The sequence below is a fragment of the Eublepharis macularius genome, chromosome 10, assembly GCF_028583425.1.
Source record: "Eublepharis macularius isolate TG4126 chromosome 10, MPM_Emac_v1.0, whole genome shotgun sequence".
In the NCBI taxonomy this organism is placed as follows: domain Eukaryota; kingdom Metazoa; phylum Chordata; class Lepidosauria; order Squamata; family Eublepharidae; genus Eublepharis; species Eublepharis macularius.
This window is the reverse complement of record NC_072799.1, coordinates 30,266,477-30,290,211: the sequence shown is the minus strand read 5'-3', so window position 1 is coordinate 30,290,211 and position 23,735 is coordinate 30,266,477. Positions and strand designations below refer to the sequence as shown.

The following is a 23,735-nucleotide window of genomic DNA, read 5'->3' as shown; positions in this document are numbered from 1 at the left end:
TTAAATGTGATGCCGGATTGGCTGTGTGGATCCCTCTATCAGAAGGTTTCAGTTATGTGCTCAGGGTATGTAATTTAGGCCTTAAAGTTATTTTTATTTTTAAAAAATCTACAGCTTATTAAAAAGTTAAGCTGCAATCTAATGCTGTGTTCATTTTACATAAAGTTACATAACTCACACAGGATTGGGCCACAAATGTATGGAGCAATTCATATGTTTAACAGGAGGTTTGCAGTCAGCATCATATCATATATGAATTTCATGGTAAGCATTGATGTAAATATACTTTTACAAATAATTTTACAAAAGCTTTTATTGGGAAAAAATAACTCGACATGTGGTAGTTTTAAAAGATCAAGTCTGGCACTATAGAATTTAAATTTGCTTAGCAAATTAAACATTATTCAAGTTCTGCCATGACACTGATAAATTAAGAGATTAATCATAACAGGAATTCTGAGGAGTTAATAATATCTGCAGAGCCCCGCGGTGCAGAGCGGTAAGCGGCAGTACTGCAGCCCAAGCTCTGCTCACGACCTGAGTTCGATCCTGGCGGAAGCCAGGTTCAGGTAGCCAGCTCAAGGTTGACTCAGCCTTCCATCCTTCCGAGGTTGGTAAAATGAGTTTCTTGTGGGTAAAGTGTAGATGACTGGGGAAGGCAATGACAAACCACCCCATAAAAAGTCTGCCAAAAAAACGTTGTGATGCAACGTCCCCCCATGGGTCAGTAATGACTCGGTGCTTGTACAGGGGACTACCTTTACCTTTAAGAATATCTGCACTGAAGTCAGGGAAATGCTTTCCTCCTTCAAAAAGATAATATACTAACCAGGGTCAATGCTGTTTAACTTCCAAGATTTGATAAGATCAGGCTTGCTAGGCTATCCCAAGAGGTTTTCTTTTTTTCTTTAAAAAATTGTGCTTGGGGCGGGGTTCATGTACATACTTACACATCACCTCTGCAAAATGGGTTGGGGGCAAAAATTTCAGAAAGTTCCACTTATCAAAATCAAGCACATGTACATATATACTGCAACTAGCCACGCGCAAACAACTTTCCAGATAACAGGGTGTCGTCTTTCAGTTAAGCTCAAAAGCACCAATACATAAATGAGAAATGTAAAGAAATTGCTGTTTCAGTTACTCAGAGTACATAAATAACTCTCAATATTGCAAAGTCTGAAAACCATAGATAAAAATGTAGGATTGATTAATTGTTTCTTAAAAGAAGACTTGAGCCATGAAATTCCCGTTTGGGGAAATTACCTTACATGTTCAACATCAACAGCCTTGAATTACAAATAAAATTGACTATCCACCCACACATAAAGCCCCTCACTTTTGTGATATATGACAGAACGGCAGCTGGAGAAAAATTCCACACTTCAAGCACACACTACCAAGCAACTACATGCCAGAAACCCTACCACGTGGGACACTAGTCATTGAGACTTACCCTGTATTTGTTTCCCCAGGAACAACCACATGTTGCCTGCTGTTACATACCTTGGTCAATTATTTTACCGTTTCCTAACTTGACTATTTCTCTGGTAAATATTTATTAAAAGCTGATTGTGCTTGTGGGACAAAAAACCCACAATCCATTGAAGAAACAGATGGGAAGTATGATTTGTATCAACATTAAAAACGTTTTCTTTTTGTTCATTAATACCCTTCTGCATAAATTCAGGGCATTTTAGAAAGATGAGGAAAGTCCTTGAAGTATTTTGGGGACCAAAATATATAATTTACAGGGCATTTAATAATATTGAAATGAGTTATTGATTGCTTTAGGGAGTAATAAATCTTCGTATGAAAACAAATCTTTCTAAACAAGGTTAGATATAGTTTGTTCCCAAATTACAATGCAATAACCTTGTAGCTGTCCTGATGAGTGAAATAAAATATATGAAATATAGTGCTGTCAACCTATTAAAAGTCTTTGCTGCAGTTAACAATTTAATCAATGAATTAATTGATTAAACAACCTACCACCATCTGGTTTCCTGTAGATGATTTCTGTACCCTGAGATCACATTTCTAATCTTGGAAAATATCCTTGCTTGTCTTCTGTGTCCCAGGACTTACTGGTAACCCCCATTCCCTTCCAGTGTCCCCAGATACTTGGTGCCGTGTCTTCTTCACTCTTTCTTCTTTTTGTGAAGAAGTAGCGCATGTCAAGAATTTAAAAACTAAGAAATTGATCAAATCAAATGAAACAACAGGTCCTCAGTAGTCTTAAAATAAATTCTTTGCCTGCCTTTTGTTGAAACATTATTGACAATCACACAAAGAGGATCAATCAGCCACCTGCCTTTTGGGTTTTCTTTAATATCTCCTTGAGTTGCCTCTTTTTTGTCATTTTCCCAGCATCTTGCTCCTTGCCTATTTGCTTTTTATTTATTTGTTTCTGCCCTCATCCATGCCACCAAGACAGCTAACAGATCAAAAACATACATAATAAAAGCAAATAACAAATCAGGAACACATCATTAAAACTGTTAAAACTAAAGTTAAAGCACACGGAAGAACATAAGAAGAGCAATTGAAACAGATCAGTAATGAGAGATCACTGTGTGAAAGCGAGAACAAAACAAAAAAGTCTTCACTCTCTGAAGGAGAATGGCAACAGAAGGGGACAGACAAGTCTCCCTAGAGAGTACAAGAGTACACCATGACCCAGAAGGCCCTGTCCCAGGTTGCCACCTGCCTAATCTCAAAAGGCAAGGAAACCTAAAGCAGGGTCTCAGAAGATGACTTTAGGGAGTAGGTGAGCCTTTAAATTTACAAGTCCCAAGCTGTGCAGAGCTATGAAAGTCAACACCAGTACCTTGATTTGTGGCTGGAGCCAGAGTAGATGGGCCAAGACTGGAATAATATGCTCCCTGCAGTCCACTCTAGTCAGCATCCAAGCCATAGCATTCAGCACCATTTTTCCAAACACTTTTCAAGGGTAGTCCCTTGGACAGTAGATTACTGCAATCTAGATTATATTCCTGTATTCTAATGTATGTGTTGGTTTTTAATTTTCTGTTCCTTTTCTATAATAATAATAATAATAATAATAATAATAATAATAATAATAGCAGCAACAACAACATTCGATTTATATACTGCCCTTCAGGGCAACTTAATGCCCACTCAAAGCGGTTTACAATGTATGCCATTATTATTCCCACAACAATAATCACCCTGTGAGGTGGGTGGGGCTAAGAGAGCTCCTAGAAGTTGTGACTGACCCAAGGTCACCCAGCTGGCTTCAAGTGGAGGAGTGGGGAATCAGACCCGGTTCTCCAGATTAGAGTCCTGCATTCTTAACCACTACACCAAACTGGCCATGAATGTCTCAGTGAAATTATTTCAACTGTTCTATCCCTACAGGCTAATACCTCAATTATGCATTGGCTTCTGCCTCCCTGCCTACTCTCACAACCATGTTTCTGCCTTCAGGGAACTGCTGTCCTCTCCTCCTCCGTATGTGCTGATGGACATGCAGAGAGGCCTGGGTGCAGTTTTATAGTCCAGCAGTGCAGTCCTAAGCAGAGTAACACCCTTCTAAAGCCACTGACAGTGAATTTGGAAGGATGAATTCTGCATAGGATTGCTTACAGTTTCCTGCAATCAGTTACTCAAACCATGCAGCACCTAATCTGATAGGAAACTATTATATTCCTAATAGATATCAAAGGTTTCCACATGATTATTTTCATTTGTTGCGCTTGCTTCTTGGCCCACTGCAATGTACCAGATGCGTATTGCCCTCTGATAGATTCTTCCCTTCAGTGAAAAATGGAAGGAGCTAAAGAAGCGGTTTCATTCTGGTAGTGGTGATCATAATCCCTTCTGTTTTAGTTCAGTTGGAACTCTATCTAAATGTGATGAGTTGAATCCAAAGGCACACATGGAATGGTATTTCAATTTTTTTTTTTTTTTTTTTGAAAATTTTTTATTGGGTTAGAATCCATTATTTCCACATTTACATTCAATTTTCCCCAATTTTTTCATCTCTAACCCCCTCCCTTTCCCCCCCCTTTTTGTTGACTTCCAACAGCTTTCCAACCCTTTGTCCCCTTTCCCTTACTTTTATTAGCTTCCTCTATCTAAAACAAATATATATTCTCCATTATTCTAAGCAGTACATCCTTAACTATTTTTAACATTATATGCCCAAACTGTAAGCCTTTGTTTCTATCTTAGATAAACAATTTATCCCAATTTTTCAATTTCAGGTATTTCTATATATCATAAACCATATAGATCATACATTCGTTTATATCAAACAATTTGACTTATTCTCTATATATATTACTCATTCTATCTTTTTATAATAGTTCTATATATCTCTCCTCACGTAGTCAATCAATTTGACCCATCTATATCTTCAGACATTCAGTTTGGTACAAAACTTGTCAGAAAAAAAAGAAAATATTGTTAGTTAATCGCTCCTTATATTTAGTCCTTATAATTAATTATTTTCTCTATGTTCTGTTTGTTAACCTATATATATCTATATATATGTCAATCTATTAATCTGACTGCTTATTAATTCACATTTATCTCTTCTCCCCCCGGTAAAGTCTCCCCCCTCTACTTCAATACTTCAGTAGTTCTCAAACTGCCACAGTTTTCCTCCCACCTCCCATTTCTTCTCCAGGTATTGTTTCAGCTTCTCCCAGTCTGTGTTGAACTGCCCTGAGTCCAGATCTCTCAATTTTCTTGTCATCTTGTCCATTTCAGCCATATACAGCAATTTGTAAGTCCAATCTTCAATAGTTGGCACTTCTTGTACTTTCCATTTTTGCGCATACAAAAGTCTAGCTGCTGCTGTCATATAAAATATCAACGTCCTGTGTTGGGCTGGAATTCCCTCCATTCCCAAGTTCAGTAGCAGGAGTTCTGGGTTCTTATTAATTTGAAATTGTAAAATTTCACTCATTTCTCTTATTATTTCCCCCCAGTACTGCCTGGCTACCTCACACGACCACCACATATGATAGAGGGAGCCCTCATGCTTCTTACATTTCCAGCATTTATTAGAAGTATTCAAATTCCCTAGCGCAATCTTCTTTGGTGTCATGTACCAACGATAGATCATTTTATGAATGTTCTCTTTGATATTAATACATGTCGTTGTCTTCATTGTAGTTTTCCACAAGTATTCCCATGCCTCCATTGTTATTTCTTTATTAAAGTTTATAGCCCATTTCACCATTTGTGTTTTAACTATCTCATCCTCGGTATACCACTTCAACAGTACTTGGTATACCTTGGATATTCTTTTCTTATCTTCTTTAAGAAGGGTCTGCTCTAGTTCCGAATTCTCTATTCGTATACCTCCCTTTACAGAGTCCGAATTATATAAGTCTCTGATCTGTCTATACTGGAACCAATCGTAGTTAGGTGATAGTTCCTCTTGTGTCTTTATTCTAAGTTTGGATGCTTCAGTTTTAGTTATTTCTTTATACGTTAAACATTGTTGTTCATTATCAACAGCTCTCGGGTCTATCACCTCATATGGAACCACCCACAAAGGGGTTCCTTCTTGTAGATAAATTCTGTACTTCTTCCAGATTATGTATAGACTTCTCCGAACAAAGTGATGCAGGAACATCGAGTTGACCTTTACTTTGTCATGCCATAAATATGCGTGCCATCCAAATATTTTTTTATATCCCTCTAGGGCTAATAATTTCTTGTTCTTTAATGTCATCCATTCTTTCAACCAAACTAGGCAGATTGCATCATGATAAAGTCTCAGATTGGGCAGTTGCATTCCGCCTCTTTCCTTTGCATCTTGTAAAACTTTCACTTTCACTCGAGGCTTCTTGCCTGCCCAAACAAAATCTGATATTTTCCTCTGCCATTTTTCAAATTGTTTGGAGTCTCTGATGATTGGTATTGTCTGTAGCAAAAACATTACTCTTGGTAACACATTCATCTTAACTGCTGCAATCCTACCCAACCATGACAAATTCAATCTATTCCATTTAATCAAGTCTCTCTCTATCTGAGTCCATAGTTTTTCATAATTGTTTTTGAATAGATCTATGTTCTTTGCAGTTAATTCGACTCCCAAATATTTCACTTTACTTGTTACTTCACAATCCGTTGTTTCCATTAACAATTGTTGTTTCTGCTTAGTCATATTTTTGCATAATATCTTTGACTTCTTTTTGTTAATGAAGAAACCTGCCAAGTCTCCAAACTCCTTGATCTTATCTATCACTCTTGGCATGTTCTCCAATGGGTCCTCTACAATTAACATTATGTCATCCGCAAATGCTCTGACCTTGTATGAATAGTCCTTTATTTTTATTCCACGAATTTCATCATCTTGACGTATTTGTATCATCAGAATCTCCAATACTAAAATGAACAACAATGGAGATAACGGGCAACCTTGTCTTGTTCCTTTACTTATCGTCAATTTCTTGGTCAATTCATCATTCACCACAATTGCTGCAGTCTGGTCTCTATAAATTTCCTTAATTGCTCTGATGAATCTTTCTCCCAATTGTAGCTTTTCCATAGTGGCAAACATAAAGTCCCAGTTTAAATTGTCAAACGCTTTTTCAGCGTCAACAAAGAAGAAACCAACCTCTTTGTCACAACGCTTGTCATAATATTCAATAGCATTGATCACTGTCCTTAAATTGTCTCTTATTTGTCTGTCTGGCAAAAAGCCTGCTTGTTCCTCCTCTATGACTTCCGAGAGCCACCCCTTCGGAATGGTATTTCAATTGATGGAGGAGAGGAGGGCACCTTTGCAAATTTTTACTCATCCCACTGAAGATCCCCCCACCCATGTTCCTGAGGATCCTTTGACTCTCAGGAGCATAACTGGCAGTTAGTGTGCTACAGCAGAATGGAGGAAATGGAGATATCTTATTCTAGCAATCTTACTGGCAGTGCCCTGGATCCAACCTTTGGTTATTAGACTATTCCTGTTTATTTACATTATTTATAGTCTGCCTTTCTCACTGTCTCTCAAGACAGATTACACTGAGTAAGTAAATACAATCAATAGGACTATTATGTACTTAATCCAGGTGATGTTTTTAGCCTTCCAAGATAAGTACAAATGGTTGTTTAGTCCTAATTAATGTTTATGTGCCCCCCTTGCAGATGTCTTTCCTTTGCACAAAATCTTTCATCTGTGGGATACGCTACTACTCGGGAATTCTTCCTTTCCATTCTGTATTGGAGTGGCAATTTTGCAGCAGCTGAGAGATCGGCTTCTTTCTAATGGATTCAACGAATGCATTTTGCTCTTCTCTGATTTACCAGGTATTAAAATGTATTAGGTTTGTTTTTATGTTGGATGCCCTTCATCGCTGTTCATGCAAGTCTATCTCACTGTTTTTCAAACTTTGAACATAATTTCAAAGGAGAGGGCAGGACTCAAGGAATTGACATAGTAGTGCAGTGCAAGTACCATATGTCACACTGACCACACTTTACATCAGTTGTGGGCTATATGTTAAACGGAGGAAAAAAACACAATTTGGTTATATAAGTTGTATAAATGTAATAATATCTGAATACTAAGCTAATGATAAGCATAAGCATAGATGGTCTTTACTGCTCCGTCCGATGAAGAGTTAGGTTAGTTAGGTGCAGTGGTTAGAGTGTTGCACTAGTATCTTGTCCCCACTTTGCCATGGAAGCTTGCTGGGTGACCTCAGCCAGTTATTGTGTCAGCCTAATCTGATGGAGCAGGGAAGAATGTTGATGTAAGCCTCTTTGGGGTCCACATTGGAAGAAAAGCAGAGTATGATATCTATATATAAATAACAGCAGAGTTCTCTGCAGAGTTATTCTATTTGAAGCCCATGATTTTCAGTGGACTGGAATAACTCTGCTTGGGGTTGCACTGTAAGTATACCTTACTGTGCTTGAGATCAGGTTGCTAATATAAATTGCTCACCAGAGAACTTTGTCTTTTATGAACTCAAGCTCGAGACTGTATGTTACATCATTTGTATTGAAATAAGCCTATAAATAAACTGTTTACATGAGAAATTACACTGTTAAGAAATCCTAAGAAATTTGCACATAAAAATCAGCAATTGTTCATCATCTTAAACTTCTTCAAGTTTTAAGGTTTTTTGCACAGTTAACTGCCCTGTTCCAGGAAGCCTTCACCTTCAAAGTCACCTCTACTATATAATACTCGTTAGGACTTTAATTTAACAATATGGCCCCTCTTAAGTCGTCAAATAGGTTCCTACTTGCTGAGCTATGGCACTGTTGATATTTTAGAAGTGGTGTTCCATATTAGCCATTGAACATCTCTAGAAATTCATACAATGTGTAGCTCCATGTGTTAAACATGATTCTGTGGCCTGGGCAGGGGCCATTGTAGCTGAAGTTATGCTTCTGGGGAAGGTCTTGCAACTCAGTGATTAAGCACCATATATGACTACAGAATGTGGCATTTGAATTCCTTCCAACTCTGATTGAAAGATCTGTGACTGCAAAGATGAAAGAGACTTTAGAGAGCCATTGCCAGTCAGAGATGATAACGTGACAGTGGGATGGTCTAATTTCTTGTGAAAAAAATGCAAGTAAATATGCAAGTGGCTGTAAACGTTAACACTAATATTTTTCAAAGCATTATGAAATAATAGTTGTAACTTGTAAGCTTTGAGCATCACTTCTGCCAAAAGCCAAGGAGAATTGGGGTTTGCCAATGCAGCGCCACGCGATCATTTTTTCTAGAGTCAGCAGTTCTTTCCAGAATTCCACAATCAATAAGCAACATCTCAATGCCATTCTGTTTATCTGTATTTCCCTCTCTGCCCCATGCACATTTTCCCCCAGTGACTGTTCTGCACAGTTCTTGACAGCTCTGTTGACTTTTAGTTCAGAGGGGCATATCATTGTTGGAAATGTCAATCATTTTGTAATTTAGGGAGACTTGTACTAAAGCAGCATCTAGTTGCAATAGTTCCCTTCAATTGCCCTTTAAAACCTTACCCCTAGGGTTTACACACACAATAACTGCTCACAAGATGACAGCCCCTTAATTTTCCACAGATTTGTTTCAGGACCGTAAAGCCAAGCCCGAACAGTCTAAAGTATGTAGAAAAGACAAGGGATTCTTTTATTATCAGTGTTAAGTAACTTGGGGCTCAGATTCCCAAAGTTTCAGCTCTGCAAGTTTAATTAAGGTGTTAAAAATATTTCACAACATTTGCTGTACCTCCTAATTTGCAGTTGTTGTAAGCTGCCTTGAGCAGTTCTTTCAGGAGAGAAGGCCAAGTAAATATATGCCTAAATATCCTTTGAATATCCTATGTGTGTCTAGAGGCTAGAAATTTATGTTCATATTCCATTTTGTACTACCTAAACATCTCTTTTACCCATTTTGTTTTGGCTGCAAAAGTTTGGACGAAGCAGCATTTTCCCCAACTAGTAGGTCATAATTATGAAATCCGTATTTTAAAACAAAATTGAAAGCAGCTGTCGAGAGAAGGGCGGTAGGCGTTGGTTCAGGACCACTGAATGTATACCCATTTCATCCTATATGGGAGGGCCATATATGATTTCAACTGGGAAAATGGCCTGGAGAGTTAAAATCACATTTCCCCCAGTTGATATGAAACATTTCCAAAGGCAAAAGCCAGTATTTAGCAAGTGGACTTCCTTGCTTCAGAGCAGCATCCTGTTTATAAGAAACGCTGTTCTGGCATCTACTGCGCTGTACAGTGTACTTTTAAAAAAGAAATCTTAACAACTAGTTTTTCTTTTTTTTACCAATAGTTCTATAGTTGGGGCAAGGCCATGGCTCCCTGGAAGATCATCCACTTTGCATGCTGAACATCCCAAGTTCGAGACTGAAGGCTGTGGAGATCTACCGCCAGGCAGAGTAGATAGTACTGGCCTCAGTAAAGCAGTGGTTTAACTTGGTATGAGACAAAGGGTGTAAAGCAGCTTTCATGTGTTCAGCAGTTGGATTAATGATTAAATCCTGTGGTGAACATACACATTTCACTGGGTGCAGTTTTTACAGATATAATAAGAGCCCCATGGCGCAGAGTGGTAACCTGCAGTACTGCAGCCCAAGCTGTGCTCGCATGACCTGAGTTCGATCCTGGCAAAAGCTGGGTTCAAGTAGCTGGCTCAAGGCTGACTCAACCTTCCTTCCTTCCGAGGTTGGTAAAATGATTACCCAGTTTCCTGGGGATAAAGTGTAGATGTCTGGGGAAGGCAATGGCAAACCACCCTGTAACAAAAAGTCTGCCAAGAAAACGTCGTGATGCGACATTCCCCCATGGGTCAGTAATGACTCGGTGCTTGCACCTTTACCTTTAATATGAGACAGATTATAATAACTGTCTGAAAAATACAGACATGTCGAATACTGCTTTGTAATCCAACTCTCTAGGACCCTTTTCACACTCAGACTTTAAAGGATTTCAGTATCTGTTCTGCTTCCCGTGTTTGCAGGAGTTTCACACTTGCAAGTTAATCATGGAATGCAGTACCGATGTTTGTCCGCAGTATCCCCAATTTTTTACCCTGTGGACATACCGCGATGTTATTTTGAAGCTGCTGCCAAGTTGTGGCTGTCGTGATTAATATCAGTGTGAACTCTATACGCCCCTTTTGCTTTTCTCCCCCCCCTCCTTTTCCCCAAGAGCTGATTGGTCTGTGCAGAATTAACCACTCTCACCCTCCTCAGCTCTCTGAACTCCTTGTCCACCATTTTTTAATAAAGCGAGGAAAGTGTCATAAGGCTGCTTCTCCATTGGCTTCCTTCCTCTCACATATGCACCCACTCTCTTACTTTTTTTCCTAACCTTGCTGCTTATTCCTTGCTGGCTTTACAAGCCAGGAAATGGCTGCTTTTCCCTTCCTCCCTTGGGGTAGGAACACGTTTTTTATAAAGCCAGGAATGATTTGTACTGCTGATTCCCTCCTGGCTTTAAAAGCCAGGTAAGAGTTAAATGGCTGCTTTTCCCTCCATGTTTTGCACAGCCATTTGCAAATCAAAGTGGCAGGGAGGGAAAGAAGCAGCAGCATTTTAACCCTTTCCTGGCTTGATTTTTTTTTTAAATGAAAGTGGTACATATTTTCTCCCAGAACTCTGCCACCAATTGCCTTTCCGATTGGCAGGGGACAGCCCAATCAGCAAAAACTGGGCGGAGAGGGATGGGTTCCAACATTGCAATGTTACTACACATGCTCAAAGTAAAAAAAAAAAAGTGTGATGTGAATTGCAAAGTCTGAGAGCCCAAAACTGCACCAAAGCTTCAAAGCCTGTCTAAAATGAAAAACAAGACACCAAGTCGAAACTGCCTCGGACAGTGTGGAACAAGGGAGTGTCATGCCGAAGCCACTGCGAGTGAGGCAAATGCTCATAAATGGCGGTTTAAACCATGTGAAAAGGACCTAGGAAGTAACAGCTGAGCTATGTAGTACGTAAGTCACATGGCAGGCAGCTGTTCTGCTTCTTGGGAACACTGTAGGTTCCCTCCCAAAGCTATCCCTAGAGGCAAGAGAGACTCATCCTTGTACTCTTTGCCAATCTGATAACAAATCAGTTTTTTGCAAGAATAAAAGAGCCATTTTCCTTCCATTGTTGTATCTTGCAATTAACTGGACAGACCTGCTTTCCCCATCTACCAAACTGTCAGGGCAGATTAGTGCTAGGAAGACACAATGAGTCTGGTAATAGGTTTGCTACTACCATGATGCAAGGACAGTTAAGAGAAAGACACACTTGACACCTTACTGATCATCTTGATCTATAGGGGAACTTCAGTAGAAACAAGCCAATGTCCTAAAACCGTAGGCTATTGTAGAAGGATGATGATGTATTCTATATTTGTTCTCTCTACAAAAGATACAGTTGGTTATGGCTGGATTTTATATCCTTGAATCAGTGTTTGATGGCTTTGTCAAGGACCAAGAGGCAAATGTGTTTATAGAACAGTTTTCAAAAATTCATCAAAGGTGAATAATGGTATTTGTGAAACGGGAGCCATGCGTTGCTGCCAGTATTTAATAGCTTGCAGCCAAGTGTGGGTTGGGGAATCTGGCTTTGGTACAGAAGGAAAGTGATTTGTTAGCACACACCTGCTCACTGAAGATGTTCAGTGGTGTCAAGGCCTGCAAGATTGATGTCATTTTACCTAAAGCTGTGAATCCTTTAATTATTCACATTTTCCACTTGTGGATACATGATGTTCACAAATCCCAACTTTCCAATTCTGCTTGTTTGGGGCTAAGGATGAGGAAACCCCTAACATAATCTTCCATTTGCTGTTTTTTAAGTAGTTTCTTGGCCATGCTGTTATTTTATACAGCGTACAGATAATATGTCTAGCGTTTCTGTACAGCAACTGGGATTAATTGTTCAGTATTTTGGTATGTGATATCTCGGTTCAAACGAAGCTGTCAGATTTCCAAATGGCCTAACCCTACTGGTATATATCTGATATTACAGTAGATTGTAATGTGTTTGGTAATAAACATTTTTAAGTACACAACACATACCTTTTGCGTCAGAATGTCTGGGAAAAATTGATTAAGTGTTCATGGAAGCGGAGAAAATGGTGATATTCACACTTGCCTTTATTCTGAAGAAATTATTGCTTTTGAGAGAAATACATTTAAAGTATTGTTTGTCCTCACAGTACCGCTAATAAAACAGGTTGGCATAATCCTCACTTTAAGGATAAAATTATGAGGATGGAATTGCTGAAGGCCATCCAGTGAGTGCGTGGCTGAACCTGAGGTTAAGCTCCCTTCTATTTACTTTCCTTAGCTTTTATCTGACAACAATAAGAACTCTGATGGAACCTCTAGATACTGTAAAATGTGTCTGCCACCTGCAAATCCATGTCAGGCTGAATTTATAATCATCCAGATACATTCAAAAATGGCTCTAGATTGTGCATTTAAGATGCACTCACATAGTGAAGGGGGCTTTGCTTCTGAGTTTCCTAGTGATATCTGGTTGCTCCAGTTAAAATCCTAGATTAGATAGACCTTTGTTTCAATCAAAGTGGGCTAGTCTTATGTTTCCTTACAGCTTCCCTGCCGTATGTGAAATAATACCAGACTACCTGGATTACATGTCTTCTCTCGTGCGCACTCACGGACCCAGTGCGATGGCGTCACTTCCAGAAGTGGCGCTATCTGCGTCTCACTACCTGTAGGGTTACCAACTCCAAATTGCAAAATTTCTGGAGATTTCGGGAGGTGGCATCATGAAGCTCACCCGTCTCCCAGGTACAGCAGGTGGCGCACGCAGTGGAGGCAGCCTCACTGAGGGTGGGGGTAGTGAGTGAGCCACCAAACAGCTCAGCTGAGTGGCCTCACAGGTGTGCTTCCAGAAAGGCATCTCACTGCTGACCACTGTAGCCCATCTACTCAGAGACCATCGGCAGCACCAGGCTGTTTCTGCTGATGGGTTGAGAGTGGCTAAGAAGGGAAAGGGGCTGGATGTCCTGATTTGTGACCACCTGCTCTTCCTCTGCCAGGCAGGCTCCTTTCCCACACCATGTTCTTGCTTGGGAGCCCTGAGGAGGAGCGGATGGGATTATCTAAGTGCCTCTTCTGCAGGGGCAGCAGCTGCAGCATGGACGCCTCCACTACGTAGCACTGTCTGATGCTCAGGGCCAGCAGCACCTTGTGCTGTGTCAGAGGAGGCAGGAAAGTGACTGACATGGAGGAGGCTGCAATTGGCAGTGGGGCTGGCATGGCCAGCAAGAAGCAGAGCAGTGACATGGGCTGGGTGTCCATCAAGGCAGCCAGTGAGAGGGCCTGAGGGAAGATGTGGGTGGAAGAGACTTGCAGCTGGGGCAGCGGCGGCAGCAGAGGCAGCTGATGGGTAGTGGGGTTGCACCTACTTTCTTCTCCCTTGCTTGGTTGGGCACCTGCTGGGCTCCTGAGGTGCTAGTGCTAGGGTTGCCCACTCCAAGTTAGGACATTCTTAGAGATTTGGAGGTAGATCCTGGGTAACTTGGGAAGGCAGGATTTGGGAAGGGGATTGAATGCTGAACACAGGGAGGCGGAGTGTGAGTCTGAGAGCCCTGACTTCCTCCAGCAGCAGCTGATTGGCTGGCTGTGCTGCTGAAAGGGGATAGTGGGAGGAGGGATGCCTGTTTTCCTCAGCGAGGGCATGCCTGAGCCCCCAAATACCAGACTTTTATATGTCCAGTATTTTGATTCCATTTCCCCCAGTCAAAGAAAAAACATGGACTGTCCGGGGAAAACTGGAGACCTGCCAACCCTATGTGTGCAGTGGCTCTCAGTGTCCTTGGATCCATAGGAATTGCCTCAATTATCTGAACATCCAGAGTGCATCCAGAGAATTAATCTTCTTATTCCAGATTAATGGTTTTCCTGACTCATGGTTATAGGGGAACCACAATGTCTTAAATTGTTCCCAATGAAGTAGCCTTGGGTTGAATAATGTGTCTCCAAAAATGTTAAGTAGCTCAGTATTTTTTTATATTAACTCTAGTTTAAACAGTGATGTTTTGGAGCAGAGAGGTCAATTAATGGATTTTCAGTATTCTTTTTTTGTCACAAGTCTCCATTGTTAAGCCAAACACTCCTTACTGAGTATGAACTAAGATATATTTGATCACCACCCTTGTATCCCCAAGCATCTAGTGTTGGATACTTATCTAACCCCTGTGGGCAAGCCTTGGCTTGCTAGTATATTTCAGTCACATTTGTGCATGCCTGCATAAAGAGCTTACATGCAGTAGGATAGGCTACGAATATAACCCAGAACCTCTCCTGAGGGGGAGGAAAATAGGATTGCAAAAATTCAGTGAGAGTGGTAGGTTGTAACAGCTGCAATGTCAGTTGAAATAACTCTCAGTTTTCTGTAATAATTGTGATTGGAAACATCCGGAAAAGGTCATCGTGAATTAAGTCATCCCCTCAGAAAACTTCTGTTCACTTCTTCAACCAGAATACTGGCTTCTTAGTTACCAAATAGATGCTCCAAATATCCAGTTACAAAATGAGATTTCTAGCGGATTTCTATGTTGTTTCTACATTGCATGTTACTTTTTTCCTGGTAACTAAGCAAATCACTATTTTTCTCAGATTCAAATATGACTATGCTCCCTCTAAGAAGCCAGAGTGGATCCTGCCATGTTGAGCCCCCCACCCCCCAACTTAAAGACAGGGTTTGCAGCGCAGTCAGATATCTGCATTCTTCTAAGATGTGTTCATCAGCTAGAAAGTATAAAAGGCTTCAAACTAAACAGTAGCTCATGTACTGAAAGTATTTTGGTTTGAGGAGTGGAGCGGAATCAAATAGAATCTGTTTAATAACAGAGAGAGCTCAACAAAATTGTAAGCCATTCATTGGCAAAAACTGAGGAAAAAGGAAGGGGCTCTGATAACAAAGTGTGTGACCTCCTCAGCGTCTGACCTCTTCAGTCCTGTTGCATTTTTTCCCCTACTGAGGTTGGTTGTTTACATGCCTCAGGCTAGCTCTGGGCAATAGTAAATCGAATGCTTTGGGACAGAAAGGTCAGACCAATGCTATTAACATTCATTGTTTTGGAAAGTGGCCAGCAGTTTATCTTGGCATGCAAGTTTGTTCAAAAGGAGCAAGTTTCTGGAATGGATTAAATGGCATGTGCGCACACAAAGGGATGTGTGCAAAGACATGGACTGTCACACACACATAACTTTGCTTTTCAGGATAAGGTGTCAGGCAGCAAACACATAGTCAGATCTTTTCCCCTCCTTATGACCAACTTTGTGGAAAACTTATCTCCTTGTTAGCAGCATGTTGTTCGAAATCTGCACTTTCTATGTCTTGTTATCACTTTAAAATGTAGGCTCTCGATTGTTTAAAATGGCAGCCAGAGATTCTGGAATGTCATACTCTGTTGGAAGTCAGGCATACCCTGTCTGTTTATCAATTACAGTTGACAAGACTTTTAAATATATGCCGTACAGTGTGAGTTGTAATGTGGAGTTCCATTCAAGGAAGGAACAACGTGGCTCACCCTCCATGCAGGAGAGATTTTTTTTCCTCCTCAAATCAAGGAGATTAATTATTGGCTTCATGTTGGAAAATACTGCCACCAAATTGCCAGTAGTTAGGTAATAGATTTGTTTCTCCAGTTCATTAAACGTACAGGAAATAGATTTATTAACCAGACATGTTTAATTTTTGTGAGTAGTTACAGATGTGAGGGTGCCAGGCAGCTCTCAAAAGACTTCAGGAGTTAAAGTTCTTTATTGATAAGATGCCAGTTTCATGCTCTCATGCCATCCTTGCTAGTACTGACGGCTAAAGGCAAGCCTAAAGCAGATAAAGGTTCCCCGTGGCCACTTTTCCCCACCCCTTCTAATAGTCTTCAGACTCTACAAGCAGGCTGTGTGATTCATAGACTTCTCAAGGCCAGATTTCCGGGCTAGGGAGAGATTACAGCAGGAATCAACAACCCAGTTCTCAGTTTCCCTTCCCCCAGCAGCATCAGACTTAGGGCCAAGCTACACATGACGAATGACACTTGAATAGCAAGTGTATTTCTCCCTGTTCACTTGCCCTCCACTCAATCCACTTGCCATTCAAGTGTCATTCGTCATGTGTAGCTTGGCCCTTAGCTTATGCTCAGGGCTTTTTTTCTGGGAAAAGAGGTGGTGGAACTCAGTGGGTTGCCCTCGGAGAAAATGGTCACATGGCTGGTGGCCCCGCCCCCTGATGTCCAGACAGAGGGGAGTTTAGATTGCCCTCCGCACCAGCGGCGTGGAGGGCAATCTAAACTCCCCTCTGTCTGGAGATCAGGGGGCGGGGCCACCAGCCATGTAACCATTTTCAAGAGGTTCCGGAACTCCGTTCCACCGCGTTCCAGCTGAAAAAAAAGCCCTGCTTATGCTACAATGAACTCGGTTAGTCTTAAAAGTGCTACTGGACCATTTACTGTTTTGCTACTACAAACTAACACAGCTAACTTCTCTGAATCCATGGCAGAGTGGTGATTCAAATCTGGATCTTACCACTACACCATGCTTTTAATTGCTGGCTACCATTTCTTTCTCCTCCCTTCCAGCCCAATAATCCCATGTTCCCTTTTCCTTGTTGCCACCCATTTAGATTTGTACCTTATTCCCCCTATCCATCTTTTCTCTCTTACAATATGGTATCAGTAGTTATAAGATGAGAAACTCTAATGAACATCTAACTGAAAAATAAGATCAGGCAATCCTGATCTTGAGCACCTGACAATAAACAGTTTCCAGGAAAAATAGGAGGGATTTGAAAGAAGAAGAAATTGTGAATACAGAATTTTTTTAAAAAAAATCTTTCTATATAATTATAGAGTTTTGTAGTTTGATATAAGTGCGATGCAGCAACAGCAGCAACCACACATACATCAACGCTGCATCTCCAGTCAGTAAGAGTGGAACAGGGAAGAAAGCGTTTTCGTTCTGCCGTGTGGCATTCCAAATGAAGTTATATTTTAATAATAATAATAATAACAACAACAACAACAACAACATTCAATTTATATACCGCCCTTCAGGACAACTTAATGCCCACTCAGAGCGGTTTACAAAGTGTTATTATTACCCCACAACAATCACCCTGTGAGGTGGGTGGGGCTGAGAGAGCTCCAGAGAACTGTGACTCGCCCAAGGTCACCCAGCTGGCTTCGTGGAGGAGTGGGGAATCAAACCCGGCTCTCCAGATTAGAGTCCCATGCTCTTAACCACTACACCAAACTGGCTCTTAATTCTGAAGAAGGCTAGTCCTGCCTTCAAAGAGGAATTGTGCCTCGGAGTTTGTACTTTGTAGTGATTAGATCCATTAAGAAGGATGAAATTATTGAGTAGGAGTGCCTTACCTGGTAGATAGTCTACATATCCTCTTTAGTTCAAAATGCTAGAGAATGTGTGTGAGTAGTGAAGGGAAAAGAAAGAGTATTTTAATAGCATCCTGAGAATCAAAGCACTGATACCCACTGCTTCATAATGCTACAGTTAATGGCTTTCCGGTGCTAATTATACAGCTTTGTCCAATGCATCAGGCCACACAACCTTCAGATTCTTAGACTTTTATTTCTCTAGTTGCTTTTGGTTCATCTGTCAGTTTTCCTTAGCAACATGAAAAGCAATGCCCTGGGTTTAGACCAAACATTATGGACCACGCCTGCCATTCAGGTTTCTATCACATTGTCTGCACTTCCAATCAGAGTGTTCAGCTGATCACACACAAACCCCTTTGGCCGAATTTTGCAACACTCTGCTTTCATTGCATATGCAGTCAGCCTACACACCAGAATGACATTTTCCCTTTTGAAATATCCTCTGCCTTTGAATTTTTGTATGATGTGACTTGTGACTGTTCAGTAATTGCCACTTTGAATTTCCATTTCAGTTGAATATTACTAGTGGGAATAAGTAGTTTCCTGCCGTCTGTCTATATTGCAGAATAAGTTATCTGCAAAGCTTCCTGGTGTGTTTAAAAATTAAAATAAAGTCATTATAGCATTGTGTGGTTGCTAAAGTGAGGAACTGTGTTGGATCCAAAGAAGCGTGAACAGAAAAGATTCATGGAACAGGGGTTTTTCCCCTAGTTTTCTCCCCTCCCACTGCAGCTCCCTACATCCTTTGTACAGCTACCCCTGCATGCCTAGGAACTTTCAGGAATGACATATGATGCAACAGTGAGGGTTGGCTGAAGTAGGTAACCCCCCCCCATGCACATACCTACTCAAAGACATTAGAACAAGCACTTCGCGTTTTTTTGCAAAGCCTTGTGCAAGAGGAGTGAATTCTAATTGGCTTCTCATTGCAGCCCAGTGTGTCAAATCCCATGCTGAAATGCAGGCTGAAGAACTTTTAGAACTTGCAGTGAAAGAAAGGATTGGGTAGCTGCCCAGCTGTATTGTGGGGATAATAATAACACTAATTTGTTCACCTGCTCTTGGTGAGGCCCTACTCTGTCTAGAAGAGTGGTATATAAGCGCAGTAATGGTGGTGGTGATGGTAGGCAAGAAGGAAAAATGAAATATCTCAACATCTGGTTCGAACTTGTGGATCTGTTTAGGCGGTTGACATTTTTAATTAATTAATTTTTACATTTATTTATACCCCACATCTCCCTAATGGGGACCCAAAGTAACTTACTACATTTTCCTCTTCTCCATTCTATCCTCACAACAACCTTGTGCGGTAGGTTAGGCTGAGAGAATGTGAGTGGCCCCAGGTCATCTGCAAGCTTTCATGGCAGAGTGGTGATTCAGACCTGGATCTTACAACTACACCATGCTTTTAATTGTTGGCTACCATTTCTTCCTCCTCCCTCCCCCTCAATATCCCATGTTCTCTTTTCATTCTTCCCACCCATTTAGATTTGTACCTTATTCCCCCTATCTATCTTTTCTCTCTTGCAATATAGTATTGGTAGTTATGAGAAACTCTAATCAACATCTAACTGAAAAATAAGATCTCTAGTATGAAGTCTTCTTGCAGTTCTTTGAATCAAAACAGTTGTTTTTTTCATCTGCATTTTTTGTTTGGATGACCATATTTTTCTTTACTCCCCCTACTCCAGAAATTGATATTGAACGATGTGTCCGTGAATCAATCAACCTATTTTGCTGGACCCCTAAGAGTGCAACATACAGACAATATGCCCAACATCCTAAGCAAGCGAGTGAGATCAGCTGCCCCAGGAGTTTAATGTCCTCTTTGTCATCAGACTATCAAGATGCACCCAGAAGTGACCTGGTGAGATTTTTTACCTTTATGTTCTACTGCAGTTTGATAAGTGGACTTTAGGTGAATAAGAACCAAAACAGACTCTCCCTCTTCTCCCTGGCAGAGGTACTTTCTCACTACACTTCCCATGGAACCTTGCAGGAAACTGACTCATGTCCTTCACGTGTCAGGTGTCTCGTCTGTTTTGGCTCTAAATCTTAACATAGTCTGATGGTTGTTTAATCTGTTTTTGATAATTTGTTGAACTGGGGGTGGGTTGGCTTGTATAAGACATTTTGTTGAAATGGCAGAGCATTCATATTTTAAGTAAATAGTATGAATAACAAAAATCAAAAGCATAAAATTCAGAACTTTGCCTTTCATGTTCCAACATATCCATCATTATATAGATTAGGCATCAGCTTTGTGCATTACCATGTATATCTATAAACATTTAATTGTTGTCATTACTAATGATGATTACAGCACTTGCTTGCTGTGATTCTGTTCTTTCCAGGAAGAAGAGTTTTAAAGGGGAGGGTGGGGCGGGGGGACAAAAAGTGTTTGGCTTTCAGGAATTTTGTCTAGGAATGTATCTAGAATGTGAAAGGATGACTAATCCTTTTGCCAAAAAAGGACAAGAACGACTTATAGCAGTGACAGAGTGTTCACAAGGTTCAGGCATACAAATGTATCCAAAGTAGGGTGTACATTAATAATAATAATACTTGATTTATATACCACCCTTCAGGATAACTTAACACCCACTCAGAGCGGTTTACAAAGTATGTTACTATTATCCCTACAACAAAACACCCTGTGAGGTGGGTGGGGTTGAGAGAGCTCCAGAGAGCCGTGACTAGCCCAAGGTTACCCAGCTGGCTTCAAGTGGAGGAGTGGGGAATCAAAACCAGTTCTCCAGATTAGAGTCCTGCGCTCTTAACCACTACACCAAATATTGCTATTGAGGGAGAGCTTAGAGCAGTGATCTCCAACAGGTAGCTTGTGAGCTACCAATATCTCCCTGGCTACTGCAGAGTAGCTTCTGCAGCCTCTAGACTATCCAGAAAAAGATCCCAGAAATACCTGCTCTAGGCTTTTTTGTTGTTGTTCTTGTTCGACCTTTATTTCATAGGATTTTGTCCTGGCTGCTTAGCTGATAGCTTCATTTCTGGGGTTTTATCCCCAAATGCATGTTCTTTTTCTAGGACAGAACAAACTTTGGTAGTAATATGTCATGGACAGGGAAGTAAGTTGGGATATTTTTCAATACTCGGGAATAGTTCTCATTAAAGAAAAGGTTGGAGACCCCTGGCTCCTAAGCCTGTTAAGTAGGGCCAGTTCAGTAATATCACCAGCTGAGTTCAGGAAGCCCTGTGGGTAGGGAACATGGTCATAAACCAAAGAGTTTCCATTGGTTCCTAGAATTACCACCATCACTTACAAGTTTTCCTGGAAGTGTCATCATTGTACATTGGATGCAAGTGAGTTTTAAAATTGTTTTCCTCACCTCTGCTTGGAGCAGCAGGAGGCAACAAGAATGTGGGGAAGGTGTGACCCCACCCTGATTAGGGGCTCGGCAGCCCTGCCTGTGAGACAAATATGGCTTGCCTCATAGTTTTTTAAAAGAATGCAGAATCAAAGCGGTAAAGAGAAGTATTAATCTTCTCTGGTTCATGATTGGGGACAAACGGTTGGATTATGATTACTGTCACAAGCTTCTTCTCACAATGCAGAGAAACTAACCAATGAACCAGTCCGACAGTACCATGTTTGTTAAAATGCTGTGTTGGATTATGATTACTGTCACAAGCTTCTTCTCACAATGCAGAGAAACTAACCAATGAACCAGTCCGACAGTACCATGTTTGTTAAAATGCTGTGTCTTCATAACCACTTTCTCTGCCTCTCAGAAAAAAATGAAATTGTAAAACTGGGTGGCTAGGCAGATAACTGAGTTCATATAAACATAGTGCAGCCCAATTCATTCATTACTTTCTCCCTGTGGTGAGCCATACTTTCAAAACTAATTCTAGGTTGTGGGTTTTTCCAGGCAAGAGGGGAAATTAATGTTATGCTTTCTTATTGCACAGGAATAAATGAATTTAAAGTATTTCAGTGGAGTTTTAAAAATGAGTGATTGTGTGTGCACACTAGCAACCCTAAACAATCAATGGGCTTAGACTGGAATATCTCTGTTTAGGATTGCACTGTAAAACTGTTTCCTTAATTTATGGTCATTTAACGACAGAGCAATTACACATTTTGATACTTTTTCACATTTGTTGTCTACCTAAATAGTTGTGTTCAGAAGTTGATGTATACCTCTGAACGGGCTGTTTTAGTGGGTGAAAATTGGCCGCCCTAGAAAATAGTTGTTTTTGCTACCTTCTCGTCTCTCCCAAAGCATTTTGAACTTGAAGTTGTTCCATGGTTTGATAATCACGTGACCTTTATTTATGTTCATGTACCAGTTTGATCCTAAAATTGCTCTGAAGAATGTGCCAGGAGAAATATTTCATCTTGTGCCAGGACTTCTCCCTGCTTCTTTTCTCCTCTTGCTTCTGCAGAGCATGTCCTTTTATTTCTGTAACAGAGATTATGAAGGCCTAGCTCCAGAACGTTTGAGTAATCCCCTTCTCTCCACTGAGAAACAATAGGCAAAAAACAAAAATGGAATGCAATCTTGCCTCCCAGGGAATTTGTGCAATGTGTTTATTTAAGGTTCTGTGTACTTAATTTTTGCTAGCTTGTGATTTTCACCAGGTTTTTAGATTAGCCACATTCTAGAAAACCATGGTATGTGAGCCTGCATAGCATAGTGGTTAGAGCATCAGGACTCAGCCAGGGAAGTTTGCAAGGTGACCTTAGGCCATTCACATACTTTCTTTCAGTATAACTTGCCTCATAGGGTGGTAGTTAGGTGGATAAAAACAAAGGGGAGCAATGATGTTGTATGCAGCTTTGGGTCCACATTGAGGAGAAAAGTGGCATATAAGTATCTAAATAAACACATAATATATCCCTTTTCTTCATTTACTAATAGGCCTCCTACTTGGAGAAAGGCATTCATCTGTAATACCAAGTTGGAGCATTATCTTGACCAGCATGAGAATGCGTTAAATTTGTTTGCTCTTTTCTGTGTTTGGAAACTGTTCAGAGCTTTTGACAAGGCTCACACTGCAATGCTAACCTAGTTCCACCCTTCAAAGTCTACTGAAATTAATGGGGATATATTGCATATCGGCTTCACCAATAGTAGTACTTTTCTTTGGCACAACTCTTTGTTCTGGGGCACAGCCATAACGGACTGAATACTACCCATGAAGGTTAAAAATGTTGTGGATTTTTTTTTATTGGACTAGCATTATAGCAAGGAGCAAGTATCAAAAATACAGTTACTTCGTCGGTTATATGTTTCCCTGCTTGCTATATTGCTTTGATATTGATGATGAATTTCAAATAAATCTTAATGTAAAAAAATGTCTTCCGTGTGAAGCATGCATGTTAAAATCTTTTTTTTAAAATAGATTTTTATTGGATGGGTCAATATATAATCAATTTCAAATACAAATACATTCCATTTCAATTCCCCTGTGTGTATTTCCCCACCCCCTCCCCTCCCCCCTTTTCAATAATGACTTCCAACAGCACTCCTACCCCCCTTATTAATAATACCTTATTTCTATACTAAAGTTGTTCTTTTCTTATTATTAGTAAAGATCTTAATTATATCTTATCTTACTTAATTTCTTTAAAACCCCTCGAAAGACCATAATTTCCCCTTAACATCCCATTTCTTTTCCATGTATTTTTTCAACTTCTTCCAATCTTCCAAAAATGCTTCTGGATCTTGCTCCTTCAAATTTCTTGTTAGTTTGTCCATTGCAGCCATGTACAACAATTTCCTTGTCCATTCTTCAATTTAAGGTATTTCTTCTCTCTTCCAGTACTGAGCATATATTATTCTAGCTGCTGATATCATATAATATAACAATATCTTATCATTTCTATTAACATCTTCCAAATGCAATGATAAT

General features: G+C 40.3%; 1 protein-coding gene across 2 annotated transcripts in view; it reads left to right on the top strand.

Annotated features, from left to right (window-relative positions):
* TBCK (TBC1 domain containing kinase) overlaps positions 1 to 23,735 on the top strand; it is a 137,062-nt gene that overhangs the window by 81,577 nt on the left and 31,750 nt on the right. For both annotated transcript variants that reach the window (XM_054990337.1, XM_054990336.1), the window contains exons 22-23: positions 7,126 to 7,287; positions 19,550 to 19,725. In XM_054990337.1, coding sequence (XP_054846312.1) covers positions 7,126 to 7,287; positions 19,550 to 19,725 — 338 coding nt within the window. The remainder of the gene's footprint in view (positions 1 to 7,125; positions 7,288 to 19,549; positions 19,726 to 23,735) is intronic.